General features: G+C 43.7%; 1 protein-coding gene across 7 annotated transcripts; it reads right to left on the reverse strand.

The window, feature by feature from the left end:
- Window positions 1-583: 583 nt before the first annotated feature.
- LOC110532017 (protein kinase C-binding protein 1) lies at window positions 584-23534 on the reverse strand. Of its 7 annotated transcripts, none has more exons than XM_036987938.1 (21): window positions 23415-23534; window positions 19862-20089; window positions 14075-14145; window positions 12714-12874; window positions 10151-10372; window positions 9299-9412; window positions 8854-8946; window positions 8636-8723; window positions 8463-8518; window positions 8278-8355; window positions 7900-8015; window positions 7277-7755; window positions 7025-7153; window positions 6740-6907; window positions 4734-5258; window positions 4076-4576; window positions 3799-3962; window positions 3557-3637; window positions 3373-3451; window positions 2296-2535; window positions 584-2142 (listed from the first exon to the last, which is right to left on the reverse strand). In XM_036987938.1, the coding sequence occupies exons 2-21, from the start codon at window positions 19873-19875 to the stop codon at window positions 1961-1963; spliced, it is 3561 nt and encodes a 1186-aa protein (XP_036843833.1). In that variant the 5' UTR covers window positions 19876-20089; window positions 23415-23534; the 3' UTR covers window positions 584-1960. The 7 variants fall into 7 exon arrangements, with proteins under 7 accessions (XP_036843833.1, XP_021471277.2, XP_021471272.2 ...); XM_021615602.2 differs by lacking the exon at window positions 23415-23534 and adding an exon at window positions 22703-23062 and having other exon boundaries at window positions 10151-10294; XM_021615597.2 differs by lacking the exon at window positions 23415-23534 and adding an exon at window positions 22703-23062.
- Window positions 23535-23770: the final 236 nt, after the last annotated feature.

Here is a 23770-nt window from a genome sequence, read left to right on the forward strand (position 1 = left end):
TTGCATACGTTCATCTAACGAGAATTGTTTTAAACAATACCTTTCTGGTTATCCAGCTGTGTCCTATCATAAGACGAAGCCTACACAACCTCCCATTTTGTCTTCTCCTCCACTGTGTTTTGTTCTCGCTCTCGCGGTTGAAATATAACTGTCGCGAGAAGTTTGATTTACACTGGATAAATGACGCACGGTGCTCGCGAGGTCAATTGATGGCGCAAGTGTGAGAGTTTAAATGTTTGTATTCTCACATATTTCAGTGATACTTCTATATAAACCCTACCTGGAGAGCAGATGCAACTTGTGACAAACACTTTTCGCAAGAGGCTCAAGAGTATAGCTACAAAAAAGCAAGTTAGTACAAAATCTGTCTTCTCTGCTCAAACAGTACCAAGAAGTCCTAATTCTCCTTCCATTTGCCCTTAAATGCCACAATCCCTTACTTTGAATTTGAGCACACCAACAAATTACTACATTTACTACATTAAACCAAAGCTTGTCATGTCTACTTAGCCAAACCAGTTCCCAGTAGTCCACCAGGTGGCAACAAAGCCCACATATGCCAATAAAATACTTTAAAAAAACATTGGTCAGACCTGTTTAATTTTTTTCTTAAAGACATTAACAATCCATTTACTATATGTACAATATGTAAACAAGAGAATATATGACAAACAAAGGGGTAAATAAACATGCTCAGAATAATATACAGTCAGTCACTTTTGCTGTTTCCTTTACCCTCCAAAAACACTATCATGGTCGAAAGTAATTCTGGAGTAGGCTTACATTGTTAACGAATAACCAAACCATCGAAGGTTGATGAGAAATAGTTCTGACAGAATCTGAACAGAGGGTCCAGGTGACATTCATATAAAGTCTTACAATGCATTTAAATAAAAACGATTTCCAGAGCTGAGCCATTTCAAAACATTTGGAAAGTGATTTTCATTCACAAACAGTACTTTAAAAAAAAATCTCATATGCTTGTCAGAGCACTATAAATATTGTCCATGTGTCTTATTACAAAAACTTTGTACAGTTTTAACCTTTATAGTTTTTATACATCACAGTTTATTAAAATCTATGTATACACTGAGGAACTACGATATATAATGAGTATGAAACAATAAGGTAACACGTGGCGTGATTACCAACTTAATGCTATCCCTTTGAATGAAATGTCTGTGTATACTGTTCATGGATTTTCAAATACACCCTTGTCAACTCCTTACAAAATGATGAAACTTTTAAACCGCATTGACAATGTAGAATAATTTACATTTTAGATTGTTTGGGTGTCCCAAAAAGGGCTGGCACAGTAACGTGCTCTGTTTCACTTCTGGTGGCAAATAACTATAAAGACTTGTGGTATATTTTAAAGAGCAGCATCACAGGTTTCAAGTTTAAGATTGTTGTAAGAACACACAAAACATTGATGTCTGATCTTTTGATGTACTTTCCTGTAGATAACTAGCGTTAGGATAGATGGTAAGAGGGATATACAAATAGGATGAAAAGAGGAAAGAAAGAGTTAAAATGTATACAGACTGAAGTTTGATATCCAGATGAACGAGTCACAAGGACAAGTAAGGTAAGTGAATCCTCCAGTCTAGCACATAGACTTTGAGGAGGATGAAGGATGGCTTAAAACATCAGATCACGAGGCAGACGTTGAACAAAACAAGGGACAGGGGATGAGTCAGCTGAATCACAGAGGAGCAGGCCTTATGCAAGGAGTGTTCTTGGCGTTTTAAAGCCCTAAGCCTGGCTAGGAGAAGGTGAGGGTGTCTGTTGGTTTTGATACCTCTGTGGTCTTTCATACGGAGATTCGCTGGACATTCCCAGATTAGTTGGTCGCAAAAAGGCTTGGTTTATTGGATCTGTCTCTTTGCAACAGATACATACATTTTACAGACTGCAGGATTGTAGAGTATAAAATGTGTGTGTGTGTGCAGTGTAGTGGTTAGGGCACAGTAGCACTGGCACTGTCCTTGCTCTTGTCTACACAGCAGGTAGGAGAGGGTCCTTTGTCTGTGGCAGCAGATCCTGTACCAGAAGGGGCCTGGGTACTGGAGGAGTGACCTGGTGGTTTGGCTGAAGGGTCAGAAGTAGACTCCGCCTCTGGTTCCTGCTGAGAAGCTGTTGCTGTCGGAACAGAGGGAGGCAGACATGAAACATACGTTCAGATGGTAAAATAAAATACAGAGAGAGCTAAAGAGAGTGTGTAATGTGTATGGCATGTTGGTGCCTGTTCCTTCTATGCATTCGTGCAAATTACGTTGATTGTGTATGTAATACCTGACTGTGTGCAGGACTTCATGTGTTCTGGCCAGTGAGCTTGCTGGCAGGGGTAGTCACAGTAGCTGGTGTTCCAGCAGCAGTAGAATATGGCCTCCTTCCTGCAGTTGGCACACCACTGCTTTTTCTTGGTGTCATCCACCGCCTGCTGTTTCTCCACCTCCATCTGCTTCTTCACCTCCGCCACCAGACGCTCCCTCTCCTGCTCCAGACTCTGCCTCATCTCCGCCATAGTCAGTTCTACACGACACACAAAGACGTTTAGAAGACGTACTAATATAATTCACATTATATTGAAAATAATGAATTATTAATATGAATGTAACATGCATTGAAATGTATATGATGCATGTTTTATGACTACAGCACAGGAATTGAATGAGTATATTATACATACAGCTATAATGCACACACTTGCATTATTAAGATGTCAGAAAACACAGATATGAAGTCCATCTCATACACACACGAATTGACTGACACAGACTGGTTGGCTGAAGTCGAGCGTTTTGATTCTGTACGGTCAGATTAAGAGCAACAATGACAAGAACCTGCCATGTGGGGAATCGTAGGTGGCTTTCAGCTAGTTTTATCTTGTTGTTGATACCATGTCTTGTTTTGAGGAGCTTTGACTGACTTCATGTCAATGCTAATATGGCTCAAATTTACTAGCCAGCTAACCAACCAACAACTCTAACAATGTACAGTACCGGCCCGCCACGAGGAATCGCTAGAGCAAGGAAATCCCATCCGGCCAAACCCTCCCCTAACCCGGACGACGCTGAGCCAATTGTGCGCCACCTAATGGGTCTCCCGGTCATGGCCAGCTGTGACACAGCCTGGGATCAAACCCAGGTCTGTAGTGATGCCTCAAGCACTGCGATTCTGCGCCTTCGACCGCTGCGCCACCTTGTCTGTTTTGCCCCATAGTTGCGTACACAATGCTTTTGTTGCTAAACAACCAACCAGTCTATAGGCAAACATATACATATATATATATATATATATATATATCAACCTAAAAGATGATACCAACCTAAAAGAGGTGCATATTTTTAAGGAACAAGTGGAACAAACCAAGATTGTGCTTCATCTCTGAAAGCTCTTGCTGATGTAGCCACTGAAGTTTCTCAATCTCTATCCTCAGCCGCCGGATCTGTGCAAAAATATTCAACAGTTGTCACAAAGCAGTGAGACAGGGGAGAGAGAGGTTTACCTATTTTATGGACTCAACCAAAAGTCTGTTCACCGTAGCCCTCACCTCTGCGATTGTGTTTCCTGAAGTGCTTTTGGAAAGGTCGTTGTAGATTTCTGTCATTGTTCCTTTAATCGTTTCCATCATCTGAAAAGTTCCGGTGAGATTATTACAACTCACAGACTGATGTCAGACAGGTACATTTCCAGATCAATAAAACACACATATCATCTGTGAATCTATAAACTTTCCCCTGTAAAGTATATTCATTCTGTATGAGGCAGGCATATAGCATCTTGCTGACTCACTTTGTTGGTGTACTTTGCTATGTCAGCTGCCACATCTGCTGAGGCTGTGGGGATCTGAAAGTCTCCTGCCAGGTAAGAGGAGGAGGAGGAGGAGGAGGAGGCACCAGAGGTGACCAAGGTGACTGATGAGGTGGAAGTCTGGGGACCATCTTTCTGTTGCACGGCTGCAAAACACAGAAGAGGGAAAAGGAATGAAAATAAACATTCAATAGCTCATATTAACTAAGATGAGATGAATGTGTGTATAGAATTTGGGGAGTTGTGAGTCTCAATGTACCTTTTGCTGCTTGTCTGGTCTGGTAGCGCATACTGGAAGATCCCGGCAACTGCTGCTGTGACTGGAGCTGCTGTGGGCTGCGTGTCTGTGCCTGGGTCTGCGTCGGCGCCTGAACCGGAACAGGAGCCTGTGTTTGTGTTGGCGTAGACGGCTGCTCCTCCTGCTGCTGCTGCCGCTGCACCTTCTGCATGTGCCACTTCTGGGACGACGTCTGGAACTTGTTGGCCGGGTTCCACACCACCGTACGCTGCACTGCCTGAGCCGTCTCTTTGGGCAGCAGAGGGCGCTGTTTCTTCACTGCCAAGGCGACGGCGGCGGAGGAGAGGGTGGGGGCGGAGGTGGGGGCTGGAGAGGGGGTGGTGCCGAGGGCCGTGTTGGGCTGACCAGAGCCTGTGCTGGAGGACAGGTTGAGTGGAGGGTTGATGAGTGGCTGACTGGGGTCTTTGAGGTTGGACAAAGTGGCAGAGGCTGGGGAGGGTGCCACCGCGACAGGGAATTTGCCTGGTCAGAGAAGAAATGACACTGATTAAATAACAGAACAATCACGTGTTTTCCTCCTTTCTGCTGAGCCTTTAGGCCTCAGTCTCTTACAAATGTCTGATACAAAGCAACTAGGGTGCACAAATCAAACGAAACAAGACAATAACTGAACCCTCACCTTCCAGCTTGGTGCCAAGGGGCTCCTTCGTGGCCTTGGCGACTACAGCCCCTAGCTCCCTCCTGGCCTTACGGTCGCGACCCCCCTGCTCATCCCCCAGGTCAATAACCAGCTCCCTCTCCGAGTCGGAGTCCTGGTCTGGGCCAGCAAGGGTTCGGGGTGCGCCTGCCCTCCCCTCCTCTGGGGCCTTGGGCATGTCTGTGGGGGGCTGAGTTTGGGGCGTCCTGGGCTTCTCCTGGGAGTCTCTCTCTGGGCCATTGATGCCCTGTCTGTCTTTGAGCAGGGCTTCAGAGTTTTTTTTATCCCTGGTCTCTGTGACTGCCTCCTTGTCCTCTCCCTGTGTGCTCGCCTTGGGCCTCTTCCTTGACTCCCTCTCTGCTTTGTCCTTGTCGTCATGGGCGGCGCTCTTCTGTCTGTGCTCCTCATCGCTAAGGTACTCGCTGTCGCTGGAGTCAGACTTTTCGGAATCCTCTGAGTCACTGTGTTCCACGCCCTTATACACGTCCTCAGAGATCCCATCAATGCCTGCACAAGGACAAAGAAACAATACATAGTGTTTTTCTTTATTTTTACATTGTAGAATAATAGTGAAGACATCAAAACTATGAAACATTCTCTCAACTAGCTTAATGAGGTAGTCACCTGGAATACATTTCAATGAACAGTTGTGCATTGTTAAAAGTTAATTTGTGGAATTTCTCTCCTTCTTATTGCGTTTGAGCCAATCAGTTGTGTTGTGACAAGGTTGGAGTGGTATACAGAAGATAGCCCTATTTGTTAAAAGACCAAGTACATATTATGGCAAGAACAGATCTAATAGCAAAGAGAAACGACAGTCCATCATTACTTTAAAGACATGAAGGTCAGTCAATCCTTAAAACATTTCAAGAACTTTGAAAGTTTCTTCAAGTGCAGTCACAAAAAACATTAAAAACCAAACTGGCTCTCATGAGGACAGCCACAGGAAAGGAAAACCCAGAGTTACCTATGCTGCAGAGGATAAGTTCATTAGAGTTACCAGCCTCAGAAATTGTAGCCCAAATAAATGCTTCACAGAATTCACCTAACAGACATCTCAAAAACTGTTCAGAGGAGACGAGACGTGGTCGAATTTCTGCAAAGAAACCCCTATTAAAAGGACACCAATAATAAGAAAAAAAGACTTGATTGGGCCAAGAAACACAAGCAATGGACATTAGACTGGTGGAAATCTGTCCTTTGGTCTGATGAGCCCAAATCTGTGATTTTTGGTTCCAACCGCCATGTCTTTGTGAGAAGCAGAGTAGTTGAATGGATGATCTATGCATGTGTGGTTCTCACCATGAAGCATGGAGGAGGTGGTGTGATGTGCTTTGCTGGTGACACTGCCTGATTGATTTAGTTTTCAAGGCACACTTAACCAGCATGGCTACCATAGCATTCTGAAGCGATACGCCATCCCATCTGGTTTAGTGGGACTATCATTTGTTTTTCAACAGGACAATGACCCAACACACCTCCAGGTTGTGTAAGGGCTATTTGACCAAGAAGGAGAGTAATGGAGTGCAGATGACCTGGCCTCCACAATCACCCAACCTCAACCCAATTGAGATAGTTTGGGATGAGTTGGACTACAAAGTTAAGGAAAGGAAGCCAACAATTGCTCAGCATATGTGGGAACTCCTTAAAGACTGTTGGCAAGGCATTCCAGTTGAAGCTGGTTGAGAAAATGCCAAGAGTGTGCAAAGCTGTCATCAAGGCAAAGGGTGGCTATTTTGAAGAATCTCAAATATAAAATATATTTTGATTAACACTTTTTTTGGTTGCTACATGATTTCATATGTGTATTTTATAGTTTTGATGTCTTCACTATTATTCTACAATGTAATAAATAGTCAAAATAAAGAAAAAGCCTTGAATGAGTAGGTGTGTCCAAACTTTTAACTGGTACTGTATATGTATCATATGTCATGAGCGTATCATTTATAGGCCTTGAGACACAATTCATGAATGGTTTGTGAGTGTACCTAGTTGGGCCTTGCAGCTCTCAATGGTCTTGTCCAGGCTCCTGATTGGTCTCTTGGGGGTGGTGGTGAGGAGTGATGACCCCTGTTGTTGTTGTTGTTGTTGTTGCTGCTGCTGCTGCTGTACTGCCTCACTGAGCTCCTTCAGGTCCATCTCAGCCTTCACACGATCTGTGGCAAATGACACTCGAACTCAACACACAACCGAAACATAACCGAAACATAACCAAACACACAGCACAAGACAAGGTGCTACAGGAGGAGGAGGAGAGGTTAGATGGAACCCACCCAGGTTGAGGTTGAGGATGCTGCCTGTGCCCGGGGCCCTCTCCTGCTTGGGCACCAGACCAGGGGAGAATGGCTTGGGGCTGCCCGTCAAGCTGCCTGCATGGCCCATCTTCACTGACGCAGGGGACGCTGTGGCCAGAACACATAACACTTTAACCGCCACACATGTTTTGACTGTGACTATTCTGTAGATAATACCCCTGTGTTATTTAGTCATATGACGTGTTAGAGAGTCAGGAGCATGTTAATTACCGGTGTAGTCCATAGACTCCTCCCCAGCACTGTAGTGGAATGGGGGGTTCCTGGGCCCTCTCTCCATCCCATCCTGCTCCACGTCAGACCCCGTGTGTACAGAGGAGTTGGTGCTCATGGGAGAGCGAGGCATGTCTGTCAGAGAGATCCTCCGCCCCATCCCGCTCGACAGAGAGCTCTTGCCCAGGAGCATCTTGGGAGACGCAGTCATGTCGAAGTTGAAGCGCATCTTGTCGGGTTTCTCCATCTTCACGGCCCCTGCCCCGGGGTTGGCTGGATCCAGCAGCATCTGGAGCTGGTTGTTGGGCGTGAAGGGGGTGCGGAAGGGGGCATAGTTAAACACACCAAACTTCTTGCGGATGTTCTCCACGTAGACCTCCATCTCCTGCATGGCGCTGTTGAAGATGCTCTTGGTCTTCTTCACAGAGAAGGGAATCTCCTTGGACATGAGGTAGCAGTTGTTGATGGGAACCCACGCCCTACGGGAAAATAAAAAAAAACCCAGAAAGACTTGTTAAGGAGTAGGATAAGTATAGAACCATGACTCACTTCAGAGGAGTCCAAGTAAAAAACGATGAAAAGTCCCTTCCCATCCTCTACTTTCATCCAACGGCAAGGCTCACCTGTCATGCTGTCCGAAGAAGCGTGCGTCCACCTGTCCATCTTTCTCCCGCAGTGCTTTGGCTGGCCAGAAGGGGAAGCCCTTCAGCTTGGCCCAGACCAGGGGGTGGGTATGACCCTAAGAGGGGAGGCACACCAGGGGAAAGGTCCGATAAGACAGCAGAAAAACAGACAGTGGAATAAGATTCGCAAAGACATTCCTATGCTCTAAAGAGTGTTTTTTGAGATTTGAAATATGACATTTAGGCTAGTCTACATTTGTCTTCGGGACAAACCTAATTGTGACCCCAAGTCACATAGTATGTGGAAGGACAAAAAGTTACATTTACATCTATTAAAAATGTTCATTGCAAAAGAAGGTGAGGAAACGTTTGTCTTACACATGGCTCGCAAAACCAGTTGTCCCTCTTTTGGCACGAGGACAGGTAGCACTCTGGACAGACCTCGATTTCGTTCATCTGAAACAGACAGCAGTTTCCACATCACTGAAATGGCCATTTTACACATGGAAGGGAGAAAACAACACCCAGGCTGGCATTTCAGTCATCGTGTAAAAATGACTCACTTCATGTTCACAGATCTTCACAACGACCTTTGCTGTTGCTGTTAGTTTGTGATTACCTGCAACAATACCAAAAGACAGAAAACCATGTTGGTAAAAGACAAGTTGTTTATCTCCAAAACAAGTAGCAGTACAGAAAGGAAACGGTGTTAATTAAGCAGGTGTTTGTGACCTACCACCATTGTAGATGATGCAGTTGTGCAATATCCATTTCATGTCAGCCAAGAAGGCTTCCGTGCAGCCATACATTTTCTTTTTCATATTCTACAAATATAGCAGAGAAAAATGTACATTATTAGCAAACACCATTTCGACTTCAGTTGAATTCACTTATGGCATGTAGTCGCTCTAGATAAAAGCGCCTGCGAAATGACAAATGGGAAAGTAAGGGTACCTTCTCCAGTGTTGCGAGGTCCATAGCATGGAATATGTACTCGGCATAGTCAGGGTGCTGCTCCAGAGATACAGGCTTCCAGAAGGGCTCAGTCTGCCCAGAGAGGAAACAGTCACAGGCATCAGTTCTCATAAACACACCATTCAACCTAAAGCCCTCTCTGGCTCACAGTGGGCACCTGGAGAATGTCAAAAGAACTATCAATGTCAATGAACGACTCAGTACTGGTACTCCCTGTATATAGCCATGTTATTTTTTACTAGCTATTGTTATTCACTGTGTGCTTATTCCTTGTGTCACTATTTCAACAACAACAAAAATGTATCTTTAACTCTGCATTGATGGAAAAGGACACGTAAGTAAGCATTTCACTGTTAGTCTACGCCGGTTGTTCACAAAGAATGTGACAAATAAAATGTGATTTAAAAACGTGTTTTGAACTTACCCCTGGCTGTTTCATCTTCTGGAGGGCAAACTTCAGGAGGTATGAGAGCTGATCTATCGTTAGCATGGTCATGGCTTTGCTCTGTGTCTCGATGCACTCTGCTACTGTGATTTTCTAGAAACATTTTAAAAAGTCAGGGCAAAGTGACAAACAGTAGCTAGTAAAAAAAACAAAAGGGATACTATACCAAGCAGGGGGACTGGGCTAACCCACAACCACTCACAGCAGTCTGCTGGGCTGCCTATTAACTATGCATCTGTGTTATGATTTATAGGAGACAGAAGTACTAGTCCTCATAGCAGCGAAATCCATCTAGCGAGAGAAGATATAGATCCTGCCCACTTTATGTTTGCCCTCCAAACAGGCTTGGGCTCGATTACATTTAAATTCGAGACTTAAAATATGCCATGTGTATCATCCTTATTATAGAATAATATACTATGAAAGTGACGTGTCATTTTCCAGGAAGAAGCCTTGTAGTTTTTGAACTTTTGTAGGCTTTTTGAATGGTTTTCAATGGGGAAACACGTAGCGCAACACGTAGCGCAAATATTATTTGATACACATCTTAAAATGACCACGTTTTCACGAATTTGATGATATCATCGTCAAGCCCACTCAAAAGATTATAGGGAACTGACCCCGGAAGTATGGGTATAAGGATTTTTACATTATTTACTTGAAATTAAGAATTGAAATTGAACCAAGCCTGCCTCCAACCCCATCACCTGACACCAAAAGAGCAAGCGGATATTAAGCTAGTGGTAAAGGGAAAATGTACCCGGAACACTCCCACACAACATGCGCACGTATGTACACCTACACACCCACGGCACACACACAAGCGAGTACCTCACACTCTGGACAGAACCAGTCGCCCTCGGGCTCTGCTGGCAGTTTGAGGCACTTGGCATGGTACACCCTCGGGCAGAGCTCACAGCAGAGCACCTGGCCCTCGCGGTGGCACAGCCAGCAGTAGAAGTCATTCCTGCCGTCCTGCGGTACAACATCAACAGGGTCTGTGGTGAGTGATGGCTGCTTCACATAGTAAAAGGGACCATGTCTTAGCTCTGACTGAAATGCGGCAAGAGAAACAGGGGGCGGGTTTCAAAACACACGCAGAAAACAAAACACAAAAGGTGCAGTGCAACAGAACACAGAGAGAAATACACAGTGGCAAGTAAAGGCAGGATAATAAGCAAGCAGGCAACAAAACACAAGACTGTTTTGGTTGGTCTCGTCAATATCAATGTAGGTCTATCTATAAGATAGTCATGTCATTGTTCTTTATCTATAACAGAAGTTTGTGTTTCTGTCATCTGTTTATGTCATCACAGACTAAGTGCAATTTGATTGGTGACTTTACCAGGTGGACCAATAATCAGTCTTGTGTTGGATATCATGATTGACACTTCATTAACCCACATCCGCCAATCAGTGAACAAGACAATACTAGTCAGCACATATCTAGGTCACTGTTCAGAACATGCAACTTTTTCCATCTGTCAGCGGAACTGAATTCAAAGGTTTTGGCTTGGGGTTTAATTGTGTCATGCATGTAAAACAAAGCATTCACAACAAATGGGAATAAATGTGCAAAAATATAAAATATTTGGCAAGCATACAATAATATGCATTAATATCTATTCTTTCCAAAAAGGCTGTTTAGGTTTAGAAAAGTAATTCAGTTATTACACTCTATAAACTGTTATGATTACCAATCATCACAGCAATTATTTTAACATTTAATCATCAATACATGATACACAATCATGCATGTTTTTGATATGAACTAATGCATTGTTAGAACATACAGCTGTGGCTTTCATTTAAACCTGGGGGCATAATATGTGGTGCACAGACGCTAGGGCTGTGCGATAACACCTAAAACTCATATCTAAATGTTTTCTAACTTATGGGCGATTCACAAAATATATCTAGATTTTATTTGAATGTTTTCTCAAAATAAGCTTTGTTGTACAATTTAAAAAAGGTCAAATACACTGCATTTAAAAACAGCCATCAATAATCTATTGAATTCAGAGCTTGTGAAATTATACCAAGGCTGAAAATATTCCTTCCACAACCATAAGACCCAGTAATAATTGTATTAAAATTGTTAATAAATCACTGATCTGGCTTTCAGGTCTGTTTAGAAAAACGCAATTTTTGGTTCAAATTTAAAATCAGAACCATGCATAATGCACATTCATTAATAATGTAGCAGGCATTGTAGAAAATGAACACCGGTCTCATGAACAAACTCTCAAGTACAAGCCCATGTGCTAGTGAGTAGGCAGCAAATAGTTATATTTCAAGTTTAGCCAACTTGGATCTAGGTATAATTTCACAAGCTCTGAATTCAGCTAAAAAGGCAAAACAGTTGAATTGTTATGAACCCAAGCTTCTGTCCGTCTCGAACTGTTTGAACAGCATGAGTGGCCCTACCTTATTTCTCAGAATGAGAACAAGCTGCCAATTCCTTATTGCACATTTATAAAAACACAGACTAAATGGCTAGTATAACAAATCTTTATTTGACTAAAATGTTGCTAGCGATATGTGGTACCGTAATGCGTGCGCGACACACTGAGCATTCATTTTCCAGAATGAATGTTCAGTGGTACATCCGTTTTAGTAGTGTCTGACTGCTCGAAATTTGAGGAGTTGAAACAAACAGTGTATGGTTCGAAAGGTTAACTTCTCCTCCATTAGAGTAAAATAATGTCTTGATGTGTTTCGGTGTCCATATAACCGATTCTGTTGGACCAAAGGGCTCCCGAGTGGCGCAGCGGTCTAAGGCACTGCATCTCAGTGCTAGAAGCGTCACTACAGACCCTGGTTCGATCCCAGGCTGTATCACAACCGGCTGTGATTGGGAGTCCCATAGGGCGGGGCACAATTGGCCCAGCGTCGACCGGGTTAGGGTTTGGCCGGGGTAGGCCGTCATTGTAACTAAGATTTTGTTGTTAACTGACTTGCCAAGTTAAATAAAGGTTCAATAAAAAATACAAATAGCGAGTTGAAACCGTTTGTCAGAGTGTAAGAATTGATCTCTCATCTTTGTTGTTGTGGGTGGTAGGGGAGGGGCTTGGGAGAAAGAGGCAAAGCGAGAGGCTTGTCTAAATCTGTCCAAAATAAGCCCAATGCGTTTCTATGCGCTTATTTTGAACCTAACTTGTCGCCTGCCTTCTCACCTTTGGGACAACGACTCCCATTGTTAGGGCAGAGACATCAGCATCTCGTTATTATATACAGATTTCTGGTGTAAATGGGAAGGTGTACAGCACAGAAGGAGCAAATGAGACGAGACCAAAAAGACAACAAGTAGACATAAAACGCTCATAAAATATATCGCCCAGCCCTAACAGGCGCGCGCGCACAAACACACACACACACACACACACACACACACCTGGTCTTTGTTGTTGCTATGGATGGCTCCAGGTTTCTTCTTCTTCTTCAGGGGGCTGGGGGAGGTGTCTGAGGGGGAGTGGCCATTGGAGGAGTGGGTGGGGCTGGACACCTTCCTCTTCTGAGCCACCAGCGCCCGCTCTGCTGACCCAGGGTCAGACACTAGTGGCCGAAGTAGAGGGAAAACCAGGTCACCATACATACAACACGGAACAAGAGTAGCAGCTTATTAATGGGTTCCACGTTGCGTCACGATATTGTTTTGATTGTTCGTTTTAGGACTGCTGCCTAACCGAGCATTCTATTCAATGCGTCCTCATTGGGCACCGATGAAGATTTGGTCTAAAGTGCATTACTGTGTCTAAAGGCGGCAAATAATTAGTTGGAAAACCTTTTGTCGTTATTTTGAGGTAGCCAGATTGACTTTAGATGCAGTATAACGTTAGCTAGCTAGCTAGCTAGCTAAGATTGAAGGGAGACACAGATTTTAGTTAGCTAACGTTAGCATTGCTCGTTCATTTGACAAACTTTGCTTGCTAATGACAACATTGCCATCGGTCTAAAGTAAATTGACAACATGATGATGGCAAAGTTGATTCCTACTAAATATGTGCCTACTTTAGCAATGTCATCGTATTGTCAAGCCTGTAATTTAGACAAAACAGTCAAACTTTTGCGCATTAATATGGCTGCAGCATCTGTAGAATGTTGATAGCAATGGCAACGACGCGAACGAGTGACGGAGGGGCAACTCATGAATATGAGGCTTAGAAGGAGAGACTAGACGCCTGGCATGAAAGACTAGAGAGGCGGAGACACTCCCAGTCACAGGCCAGTCTACACAACAATGACCGGCTCCATCGTCTTCAGTACTACTCAACTAATCTTTCCTCAGACGGGGATAAGAGTCATTGTGAAGGTCAAAGGCAGTGTAAAGCCTAGACCTTTCTTTTGTTAGCAGAACCCCATCACTGAGAGACAAAATACAGTAGTGCTTGCCCAGGGATACCGACAAGATAAGAGATTTTGGCCACCAAACCTTACTGCTTGGTTTCCCAATCTGGCAACGAATTTCATATGATGAGTTAACATCTGATCATCCTTGCTACGCCAACCACATTTCAGGGGAAGTGTGGTCGAGGGCCTGTGACAAGTGTTCACACTCAATCCCTGAGGCAGTGTTGCTCCATTACAGTGATCTGATATTAACTCTATGGCAGAATGGTTGCTCAGTGTAGCTCAATGAGATCCACAACAAACATGTTTAAATGTAAGATCAATACTAAAAGAAGAATACGAGAACAAGCGGTCCTCTCAAAACACAGTAACATTTGTCTTAGTACGCAAAGGCCTTGTTCTTACCTTTGGATCGCACGGACACATCCATCCCCTCTACCCCCTCGGACTCGGTCTTTACCTCCTCCTCAGCCAGACTGCACAGAGCGAGGGCACAGAGACAAAAAGAAAGGGAGAGTCAGTCACAAACGGTGTTCACGAACGAAATCCTGCCACACAGTAAACAAGTGGAACACCACCTAAGGCAGGACCCCCAGAGGACAAAGTCACCAGAGTTTCAGCAGGTTTCCACTGCGGTTTCCTCATGCCTGCTTTAATGAGAAACAGCAATAGGTTAACAGTGTTAGGCCACCAAATCTAAGGTGCAACCGACGGGTCACAAAATTTACTAGGACCTCAGAACCACGGCCTTCATGATCATCACAGAAGACATCCTATGAGTGTCTATAATCATTGGTCAACACAGTCAGATAAACTTAGGTGTTTGTGTTCCATAGGGTGCCACTGGAGAGGATCTCCATGGCAACAAGTCCTCTTGATTCAGCTGGGCCACAACTTGTGCTTCAGCGCAACAAACAAGGCCACCCAAACAGAGAGTAGGCTTTGTGCTCCTGTCCTCCAGGAGACAACGGAGAGACAAGGGCTCCAGCCTGATGAGGGCCATGCATTGACGAGTTTGTTTGGATCTCACTTTGCCCACCTACCTACATTCCAAGACGCTCTTTCTGTACAGCGCAAGGTCATTCAAAAGCGGAATGCCTTGAAAACAATGATTCCCGAAAACACAAACAATTTGCATAGGCTATGCCACGCAAGGATTTGTACCTTCAAAATGGACGGTGAATCACAGAAAATTGCCTCAGACAGTCATGGATGAGAGAGTGTAGGTGCTTCTTGGTAGCCACTCAAACCCCAGCTCTAACAACAGGTGTCCCTAAAGGCTGTTTAGCCTATTCCTAGAAACCCACTGCACCAGATCACTTTAGTAAGCTTTACGGAGTCAACCTTGGTCTTATTAGCTAACTACAGGTTTTTACCTGTTACATAGGTCTGTTAACTAGCCCAAACATCGTGTTCTGAACAGCCCAAACAATAAATCAGATTTCCACAACAAATCATATCAATATATAAAAACATATTTAAAAAAAATAGAGCTTCTTTCATTCAAAGAAATGCCCAAATCAAAGCCTGTAGCTTTCTGTGTCTCTGGTTCCGCTCTCATCTCATTTCCTCTCAGGAAGAAAGAGGAAGAGAAGAAAGGGGGGGGGGGGGGGTCCACAGTGATGAATGGGGTTCTTTGAGAGTTCAGCCCCTCCTTTGTCAGTGCCACTGAGGGCCTCGTTCCAAGGATGTCGTCCCATTCATCGCCCTCTTAAAGAAAATCCTCCTCGGGAATGGACCCACTACAGGACACACGCTGAACCAGTTCAGGCTCTTAGCCCTGGTGGCTCCTGGTGGAGGTGGATGTGGCACTGGGCAAAGAACGTCTAGGTACAGGTAGCCTAACAGGCAAATATCCAGCACTGGCTAGATAGAAAAACAGCCTTTGGACAAGGTTCAAGAAGTGGCCACGTAGGAAAGTTTTGAATGAGATTAGAGTTTATCTATTCTTAGGAATCCACATCCATCACAGTCATTGATCTAAAAGGAAAAAAAGGACTGAGTAGAAAAAGGAGGCAGCACAATGCTCCAGAGCTGAGGGCAGCCATTGATGAGCCCAAACATGACTACCACTGTAAAAGGGGCCATTAACTAAATCTACTAAACCAATAGTGCCACCCTCCATTAACACACAATGTAAACCTTGATGTCCTGCTCGTCAAACCAAGTCCATGACATTGATCATTCATAAACCCAACGGAGGAAAAGTCTCAATCAATGATCACCAGGTTAAATCACCACCATCAAAACGACTGTAGCATAAAATAATCCCTAATGTCATTTGGATAATGAAAGAAGATGAAGTAGACACAAAAAGGAAGAAAATTACAAATAATCCAGCATATGAACCTTTTCTTGTTTAGACACGCTGCTGACAGATAACCCCCTCCGGGGCCTTGCTGTTCTGGACACAGAGAGCGAACAAACAAAACGAGGCCCACATGAAAGAGAGCTAATGTTAGCCAACTCTCTGTGCTACGTGTGCTAGCAGCGAGAGCACTGTGGGATGACAGAGTACTGTTAGCATGCAGCCCAGCAGTGAGCCAAGGTTTACACTCTTTTATTCACTTAAAAATAGGCTCACCGAGCAGCCAGCGTGACATAATAACCACCTGATCCTGTAGCTTCTGACTAGGCAGATAGTTTCTCTCTCTCAACTGGTCATCCTATGTTCTTCCAGAGGGCATTTCAGACCAGGAGCAGTATTCCAGAAACATGCCAGAACAGATAGCAGAAAAATCTTCAGGATCTGGGAATATTCCAGATGAGCAAAATTCAGGATAACATTGATAAACACCCACCCTCCGCAAGGAGGAATACCTGATAGAAGAGAAAAACACACACACACACACACACACACACACACTGACTCTGTGCCTTGAGATTCCACTGGCTCCTCAGAGAGACAGTCGAGCAGAGGCAGAGCAGGGTTCTCTCGTCACAGAAAATGGAGGCCACAGCCGGCTCCCCTCCCCCCTCTCACACATCCCCCACACAGACCGAGGCACCAGTCACAGGCACTGCCCCCCCCCCCCTTAACACACACACACACACACACACACAAACACACACACAGGAGGACCAGGGGATCCGTGGAGATTACAGTTCAACATCCAAACATCAAAACACAGTTAAGCTGAACCACGTTTGATTCAGGGTACAGAGGGAGGGAGACATAGATGAGGGACAGATGGAGAGAGAGAGAGAAAGAGAGAGAGAGAGAGAGATAGAAGATAAATCCAGCTAATTGGAGATCATTCTTATCCATTTTACCCCCCGCCCGTCTTCAGTCTTGCTTTCACTGAACGCACTGCCGTCGAAGAATAATTAGGCTTAATAATAAGAGGGGGGTAAGACACTATGAGAGTAAAGACAGATCTGACAAACCTATGCTGTATCCCTGAGGAGAATACACTGTTTTGGTCTCATGCAACACAGTGGTGTCTCATGTGAGCGAGGGTCTGGGTTCCTGATCAAAAACCTGCTATCCTGCTCTGTAAGTGGTGCCATAAAAGCAGGGTGGTTTTGTTGTATGCATTGAGTTGGTAATGTGTCCTTGAATCCACTGAGAACCAGTATTGTTGATAGAGAAATAACCTGGCATCCTCTTCAACCTGCAGCCCCTGTCTTCCAGAGAGAAGACTGACTCTGAGAGACATAACAAGATACAAACAATACCATCAAGGTTAAATGTACTGTTCGCTCAAGACAATATGAAACAACTAGTTTTAGGTACAGTCGTGCAGAAATAGGTGCCAGGCTTTTGCCTGCTTTTTCATACTATAAGATTCCTTATACACATGATTCAATTTAGTCTGAATTTCTTAACCGAATAACATGTTCTTCAACAGAGATAATTGAAGTGTGGTAGCATACCTTGTGATAGATATAGCACAGAATATGCAAGAAAATCATTCAGCCTGGTTTTTACATTGGGCTGGAGGGGATGAAACAAAGATGGCTGTGGAATTTTCCAGAAGGCCCCTGCTCTCCCTGTGCTGCTGCTCTCACAGCGATTTTCAAGCTTTAACCTCGGCTGCTGCTGTAATTGGCTGGAGGGTCTGCAGGGCGGGACAGGATTGGTCGGCTGTTCTATGCCACATGGCTCCCTGTGTGCAGGCTTCCCTCTTCCTTAAAAACATTTTCTGCTGCAATGCAGAGATTCCTCCTGCATTAAAACGGTGTAATTTCCCCTCGGTTTAAAAGGTTGTCTGTTTTGAGTGTGACTGAGCGAACCGGGTAGAGGCTTTAGAAGAGGGATGAGTTATTCTTTGTGGTTGAGAGGCAGTAAATCACAATTTACGAGCAATGTTGCCTCAGCAACCCCCAGCAACCCCAGACGATCATCTAAAGATAACCTGTCACCAGATTACTAACATACCCACTAACATAACACTAACGGAGCACGGCATGAATTTATACACGTCTCCAAACTCACCTAAATGTCAATGACTGTAATATGAAGCACGCTTTGTGTAGAGCTATACCAAGATGGTTGAGAGTAAGGAATGTAGAACCCCCCCCCACGTAGAACCCCACCTAATCTAGGTTTGACACTGAAGGTTAGGCTTTTGCTCATCATTTTTTCAAAGTGAACCGTGCATTTTAAAATCTGCCGTGCCATGGTAACTTATTACACATTTAGAACCTATGAATTACTTTCTGATTCATGCAATGAATCACTGTTAGGCACTATTTGGAAACAAGTAGGGGGCTAGTTATTAATTGTGATGAATTATTTGAACTGAGAACCATAAAGTAATTTCCAATTTAAACACCAGTGGAAACAGTCCTGTAAAATAAAGTACAACCAAAAAAGATTCTTGTGAATTGAGAGCCAGCTATGCAGTTTCACTTACCTATTTACAAAGGAGATACGATTCTCTTGAACCAAGTATTACAGAAACGTCAAACCAGGCATTTAAATGAAGCAGCAGATCAATGGTGTTTTTGTCTCTACAGCTATAAATAGGTGAGCGAGGCCCGAGCGGTGCCAAGGAGGGGAAGAGAAAACAAGCACGCAAATACGGACAAATATGAGTCGAGCTGAAGACAAACACAACAACACGCTTACGAAATACACACAATCAACAATCGCAAAAAAAATAAGGTGCTTCTCTGGTAGTTTATATCTGTGATGACAAGAGCAGAGCTTCACACAAAATGGCCACTGTTTGAGGGGCACAGAGCAGAGGAAGCAGCTTTACAAGGATGAGTGCTACAGAGTCAACGTAGCACAGGCCTGTAAACTTGAGGCTTTGGGCCTCCCTATATCCCAATGAGCTTCAAAACAACTAGCCTATTAATGTGTACAGGAAGAATCAAATAACTGTTCAATTGACAGGCTGAAATTCAAGAATTCCCCTCAGACAACCCATTTTTGGTTGGGACAATGAATGAACTCTGAGGACCCTGTGTGAGTTCTGATGCGGGTGAGACTGGAGAGGCATTTAGCCTCATGCAGCAGGCATTCACTGCCCTGTTTGTACCTGCATCAATTGGTGAAGAATTATGATCATATCTGCAGAGAAAATCATTACACACCTCTAACACTGGTTGTAAGCAACCAGTGTTCAGTTATCCATCAGCCCCTTCCTAAAGACCCCCCCCCCCCCCCCCCCCCCCATGGTCTCTCTAACAGGCACATCTGTTGCCCTCACGTCCATGCTCTCTGGCCTGGCATGACACACTAGATCACAAAAACAGAGACAATCTGCTTAAAAAAGATACTTAACACCCCCCCACCCCTCTACCACACTAACCCTTTTTCTGCCACCCATCCCCCGTCATCTCTGACTCTGCCATGACACACAACTAGGCTGGCGCAGCAGAGAGGAGAAAAGAGAGTGCACACTTGGATCTCACTCTCTTTAGCATTGTAAAAAAAAAAAAAGCCAAGGAAAACAAGGATTTGCCATGGCCCATTGCATGGTAGTCTAGATGTCTTGGGCACACGTGACCCTGCTACACAGAGAAAGATCAGGGGTGAGTCCTTATCCAACCCCCCCACCTCAGCTCTCTATGGAGCAGGGGCCTTGCGAGGCCTAACCCGCCCACAAAGCTCCCCTACTCCTTTGGGAAAGCAATCTGTGATTTTCAGGTATTCACATTTAGATTTGCACAACAGTCACACAACAGAGAAGAAGGAGAAAGGAATGTTGTAATTAGAGTTGAAATAAAGACAGGGCTTACCTCTGTGGATGCATGGCTGCCTGACACACTGTTATGTCAACACTTATAAAACATGGAGGACACTCTCAGCCCGGGAAGGCTCCTCTCTTCAGGCAAGGCGATCAGGCCCGTCTGATGGTAGCCAGGCCCTGACTGGCCCCTTTCTCACAAGCGAGATGTAAGGCCGCATCCGATTGGCCGAAGCATTTCCTGAGTAATTATCTTTGTTCAGCGCAGGCAGGAGCAGCTCTGAGTGCGGGAGAGACAGGGAGAGAAAAAAAGAGAGAAAGCTAGGCCCTAATTACAAAATAACACATTTAACTGCATTTCAGTGACCTAAAGAACACATATAACAATGTAATACCGTTACCTAAGGTTGCATCTGATGCACGTTGTGTTATTTTCATGGATAATATATTAAAAATGTCAGCATGTAGAAAATGAAAAAAGGACAACAGGGCTGCTCTGCTGTAGCCTCCATTTTTGTAGAGAAGGCCTTTGTCTAAACCCCTCCCTCCTCCTCAACTGTCTTCAGGCGAGCGAGAGAGGGCACACAGTTCTTCACCAAAACAACTACAACCAAGGCTAGAAGAAATTGCACACCATTTAGAATGTAGACCAGGGAATCTTTCCCTATAACATTAATGGAATTAAAAATAACTAAATGGTAAATCCATATTATATAAAAATTTGGATTAACATAAAAGGAAACAGGTTACAAATATTCTGTAATAAATATAAATTAATTCTATACAAAAGGCTATATATGGGCTTGTTCCAAAATAAAAGTATAGCTGTTATGTACACTATTTCATGACGGGAGACAATGATCTGCTAATAGCTTTTAAAAAATGTTGGTGGAAAAATAATACTTTCATAATTATTAATAAATCATCAGGCCAAAAAGCATTATTTTAAAGTACAGGCCAAATAGACTAAAAAAACATGCAAATGGACCTCCTCAAAATGAAAGGCCCATATTGTTTTTGCTAAAATTAAGTTTTGAAAATAAATATATAAAATACCTATAAAAATGGCTAATTTTGGGGCTGTGTGTACGTTTGTTGTAAGGATGTCCCAGCTGTGGAATATTCTAGTTTGTGGATGGTTATTGTTTTGGAGTATTCTATAAGGCCTAATCCATAACATATAGGCAGGCTTAGGCTAGTTAATTTCTGGTCCTACAATTGAGGTTGGAAAGGGTGCGTAATACATGACAAAAGTTGGGGAAAGGGATGGGATTTTGTAATGCCAGACCCAAGAAGGTTAGTGTGTGCATGTAGGTGTGTTCCAAGAAACCTCCTGCTTGCATCATGTGCTTTGTGATATCATCAATAATTCACTATACCTAGGTAACAGCCCGTCTGTTATCGTTTGTGATCTCAGACAGGAGTTTGTCAATTAGAGTAGGTTTTAAATAGCCAACCAGGCCACACTCACAACACAGAGGTTACAAGCAATGGTAACACTCTGTGCTTGTAACTTCGATTACCATTCACTGTGCCCTCGCCATTTGCCCCCCATTCCTTGCCACAGGGACGGCTTGTGAATAGAAAAGTGATTATATCTATACAAAGGAAATGTTGTTGTGAGCACAGGATGTGTGCTTGGTGGAGAAGTGGGGCTTTAAGAACACAGAGGTCATTGGTTTTATAACAAACACATGTGCAATGCTGTCCTCTAGTGAATACATGGAGAAAAGCGACAGTCAGGCTATTTTAAATGCAGGTTTTTTTTATTTTTAATTTAACCTCTCAAGTCAGTTAAGAACCCCTCCTTATTTACAATGAACAGTGGGTTAACTGCCTTGTTCAGGGGCAGAACAACAGATGTTTACCTTGTCAGCTCGGGGATTCGATCTGGCAAACTTCCGGTTACTAGTCCAATGCTCTAACCACTAGGCTACCTGCCGCCCCAAAACCCTCACTCTTCACGCCTGCCTGATGTCTCCATATGAATACGTGTCACTGGTCAAGTGCTAAATGTTACTTTAGTCGCCTTGCCTAATTTGACAGCTATCTAGCCTAAATAGATAAGACGTATGCTCCTCTGAACAATTTATGCTCTATGTTGCCTAAAAGGACAACTGTTTGGCCAGATGGTTATAGCTCTGAGCCCTTTGCTACATGCTCTTTTTGGGAATCTAGGCCAGGTTATAGTGAACACTTGTTTGACAAATTTGTATGGCAAATGTTGTTGAAAGGGTTAGGCCTACTTTGATTGGTTTTCAATCAGCTCATACTCCTGGTCCCTTGACCATTGTGTAATGTTCATGGAACAGTTAGGAGTTAGCTAGGTTTAAAAAGTGAAGTGTACAGAAAAAGTCATCCATCACTGTACTCCCACTACAGGGACATGCAGACATTGAGATATCTGATTTCTGGCATATGTACAATTGATATGGCGAAGCCAAATCATGCCATAACAACTCATATCGATATGGTTTGACAACCTATTCTAAAATAAATATGTTGCACAACGTTGTTATTCTTGAATGTGAGGGCTGGGGTCAGGAGGTCAGGCATGGCTGAATAAATGACAGGCCAGGGTGAAAGGCATTAACAGTAGGGTGAGACTATATTATTGCTAGCTAGGTTGTTTCCTTTTGTCTATCTACAGTACTTAAATATACTTTACACTTGCAAAGTGTCGCTAACTATATCAAACTGGATTTACCCCAACTTTCTTTGCGTTCAGTGTGCTCTGCCGGATAGCAAAGTTAGCCTAACGCGTTACTGTACCTAGCTAGCTAATAACAACCGTTTCCCGGTTCACATTGAGAAATGTGCCTATTTTAAAACGCTTTATGTTACTTAAACTAAAGGAATAAATGGTCTTTCACGTAAAACAATCAATACGTACCCGGAAATGAAGACAGCTATAGAACAATATTTATGACTGGACAGAATGAAAAATGGCTTGGAGGTAACGTTTTCCCCACATAGTCTCTAAACATTCTGTACAGTCTTTGGTATCCCCTTCGTTGCTTCAACATTGGAAAATCTCCTTCTCAAAAGCCATTGGATGAAAAGCCAAAGGCTCCTCCCCTCTGACCTTCTCATGCAAAGAGATGTTGATAAGGAGCAGAGGAGCGAGGAGTATGCAATCATAGAATTAGGAATTAGATGACTTACTATTTACACATAATAATTACATGATTAAAAACGCAGTGTAATAGGATATATATGAATTCAATATAGATCTTCCTCCTCATGACTTGGGATAGGAGGCTTCCCGACACCTCCTCCATCAATTCCCTTGCACGCCATTTGTTCAGCCTAGTGTCAATCATGAGTTCAACGAGGCGGGATTTTCTAGCTACGTCCTATGGGCAGTTCATGTGTAGGAACTGGGTCAGTGCTATCCGAATCCTTTGGACGTTCCTACCCTAAACTTAATTTTACATTTCAAATTCAATGGAGTAAGAACAGCCGGGAGGAAGCATTTGAATAACTTTCTCGTCCTAGCACAAGTGTCAAACTCATTCCACGGAGTGTCTGGCTGCGTGTTTTCACTTGACCCTTGTATTTGATTGATGAATTAAATTCATAAATTAGTAAATTACTCCCCTCACCTGGTTGTCAAGGTCTTCATTGAAAAGAAAAAACAAAAACCCGCAGACACCCCGCCCTCCGCGGAATGAGTTTAACACACCCCTATCCTAGCAACAGAATATTATGTCGTTATGTCAAACTAGTGCGGTTGATTTGAAGGCTTGATCATGCGCTGTTCCGCGCGAAACAACCGTTCAGGGTTGCCAGGTTCTGCTCAAAATGTATTGCCCAATGACCTCTCAAAACCCGCACAAAGGCCTGAAACTAGCCCAATTATTATGTTTTTTCACAGCAAGAGGAGTTGCCATATGTATACAATAAACCCTTTTTCCATAACGTTATCGAGCCATTTAAGAAGGAATATCATAGTAACTTG

This window comes from Oncorhynchus mykiss, chromosome 9 (assembly GCF_013265735.2).
Source record: "Oncorhynchus mykiss isolate Arlee chromosome 9, USDA_OmykA_1.1, whole genome shotgun sequence".
NCBI classification, from domain to species: domain Eukaryota; kingdom Metazoa; phylum Chordata; class Actinopteri; order Salmoniformes; family Salmonidae; genus Oncorhynchus; species Oncorhynchus mykiss.

Bases quoted from the DNA above. Each gene is read 5' to 3' on its own strand.
- LOC110532017 (XM_036987938.1), bottom strand. The intron at 8,016-8,277 runs GTAAGACAAACG...CTCCCCTCTTAG, and splicing joins ACTGGTTTTGCGAGCCATGT to GGTCATACCCACCCCCTGGT. The intron at 2,143-2,295 runs GTATTACATACA...CTGTTCCGACAG, and splicing joins GAAGTCCTGCACACAGTCAG to CAACAGCTTCTCAGCAGGAA.